This window comes from Brienomyrus brachyistius, chromosome 4 (assembly GCF_023856365.1).
Source record: "Brienomyrus brachyistius isolate T26 chromosome 4, BBRACH_0.4, whole genome shotgun sequence".
Classification (NCBI taxonomy): Eukaryota; Metazoa; Chordata; class Actinopteri; order Osteoglossiformes; family Mormyridae; genus Brienomyrus; species Brienomyrus brachyistius.
In genome coordinates this window covers 10,726,555-10,728,991 of record NC_064536.1, presented here as the reverse complement: position 1 = coordinate 10,728,991, position 2,437 = coordinate 10,726,555, and the positions used below count along the sequence as shown (strand labels likewise).

The following is a 2,437-nucleotide window of genomic DNA, read 5'->3' as shown; positions in this document are numbered from 1 at the left end:
AAAGTCCTTTCTAGTGACGGATGCTCAAAGTCCAGAAGTTTTCTAATGTTCCTCTCGGCAGACAGCGCGCAAGACGCTGCTTTCGCGCCGTCATTTTTCCAGCTGAGGAGCCGTGGCTTTTAAGTGCGGCGTATAAGTGCCGAAGAAGAGAAAGTGGAGCTATTCTGCTAACCGTCTTGGAAAAGGTGCGTATCGCACGAAAAGCGTGTGAGGCGACTGGGAGAAGAAATGCAGGCGCGCTACTCTGTCTCCAGCCCCAACTCTCTGGGCGTCGTGCCCTATATCAGCAGCGATCAGGGCTACTACAGGACGGCCGGCGGAGGATACACTGGGATGCCTGCCCCAATGAGTATGTACTCTCATGCTGCTCACGACCAGTATCCCGCCAGCATGACTCGCGCTTACGGACCGTACACACCTCAACCCCAGCCAAAGGATATGGTCAAACCGCCGTATAGTTACATCGCCCTCATCACCATGGCAATCCAGAATTCACCCGACAAAAAGGTGACCCTGAATGGGATTTATCAGTTCATTATGGAACGCTTTCCTTTTTATAGAGACAATAAGCAGGGCTGGCAAAACAGCATTAGACACAACTTGTCGCTCAACGAGTGCTTTGTTAAAGTTCCCCGTGACGATAAAAAGCCGGGTAAGGGCAGTTATTGGACTCTGGATCCAGACTCCTACAACATGTTTGAGAATGGCAGCTTTTTGAGGCGGAGGAGGCGTTTCAAAAAAAAGGACGCGTTGAAAGAAAAAGAAGACCGGACGACGAAGGAGCCGGCGCCGCGGCAGCAGAGCAGGGAAGCGGAGCAGGCCGTGCAGGGCACGCAGCCTGTGAGGATCCAGGATATAAAGACTGAGAACGGGGCTGCGACGCCCCCCCAAGCCGTGTCGCCTACCCTGAGCACGGTGCCCAAAATCGAAAGCCCTGACAGCAGTAGCAGTATGTCGACCGGCAGCCCGCATAGCATCCCATCAAACCGATCCATCAACTTGGAAAACGCCGAGCATCATCATCATCACAGCCAGGGCCCGACACAAGGATTCAGCGTGGATAACATCATGACGACTCTCCGGGGTTCTCCTCAGAACGCATCTGAGCTCACTTCTTCCCTTATCGCCTCCACCAGGACAGGTATTACGCCTTCTTTATCGCTGAATTATTCCCCAAACCAAACATCTGTCTATAGCTCGCCCTGTAACCAAAACGCCATATCTACTAGCTCTAACGCGACCTACCATTGCAACATGCAAGCTATGAGTTTATATGCTGGGGATCGACCCGGGCACCTGGCACCTACAACAAGCGTGGATGAGTCGTTGCCCGACTACTCGATCACCACCACCACGTCCTCACTGACCCATGGAAATCTAAGCTCGGGTCAGGACGGTCACCACCCCCATCAAGGTCGGCTGGCTTCGTGGTACCTTAACCAGGCAGGGGACCTAAGCCACCTCGGTCCCACCTATCCCACGCAACAGCAGAACTTCCACTCTGTCCGAGAGATGTTTGAGTCACAAAGAATTGGCCTGAACAATTCTCCTGTGAACGGGAATAACAGTTGTCAAATGTCCTTTCCGTCCAGTCAACCCATCTACCGCACTCCCGGGGCTTTTGTTTATGACTGCAGCAAATTCTGACGAAACAACGTTTCTTTCCTAGTGCTTTGTTCTTTTATTTTTATAAAAGATTTTTTTTTAATTCATGGCTCAATGGACGAATATGGTATTGAGGCAAAGAAACATAGCCTTGATTTGTTAAGGACAGTGTTACTGCAGATAACACGTAAGTTTCTTCTCGATTTTGAGAGCTATGTTTGAAATATTATGTTATATAAAATGCCAGTTGTTTATGGACATGTTATAACGTGTAAATTTTATATAGTAATTTATTTTTATAGTGTAGTTGGATATGTGGACCAAACACAGAGATGTGTTTTTAAATTGAACTGCAGTAATTTCCCAGTTCCATTATAGAAAGGAACCTGTATATCCGTGTTATTTCGAAATGTTTTTGTTGGAAGTATTCTGAAGGCATTGCCTTGTTTGTTTAATAAATTGCCTTTTTATTTCAGTTAAACACGCGCCTGGTTTTTTAGAGCGTTATGAAAGTCGGAAACGTGTTTAGGCGGTGGGGTAAGAGGACCAAAACTATATTAGATGTTTTATTTTTAATGTCTTTATATTTTAAAGCATTTGGACCATTGCGGGTGGCTTTTTTCGTGCAATTTCTTCCCAAATTAATTTGGGCCTTCCATGCATGTCTGGGCTTTTACTGAAAACTCCTCGAACAAATAATATGCGCATATAGACGATAACTGACATGAAGTTGGTCTGGTAAACACACAACGAAGCTACGGTCTTCAGAAACCAGGAACTGCTTTTCTGATTTTTCAATATATTTTTTTTTTTTTAATATGATTTTCACGAA

General features: G+C 46.5%; 1 protein-coding gene across 1 annotated transcript; it reads left to right on the top strand.

Moving 5' to 3' along the window:
• On the top strand, positions 1 to 2,086 carry foxc1a (forkhead box C1a). Its single transcript, XM_049011413.1, has one exon. It carries the CDS (start codon positions 229 to 231, stop codon positions 1,645 to 1,647), a length of 1,419 nt encoding a protein of 472 aa, XP_048867370.1. The 5' UTR covers positions 1 to 228; the 3' UTR covers positions 1,648 to 2,086.
• Positions 2,087 to 2,437: the final 351 nt, after the last annotated feature.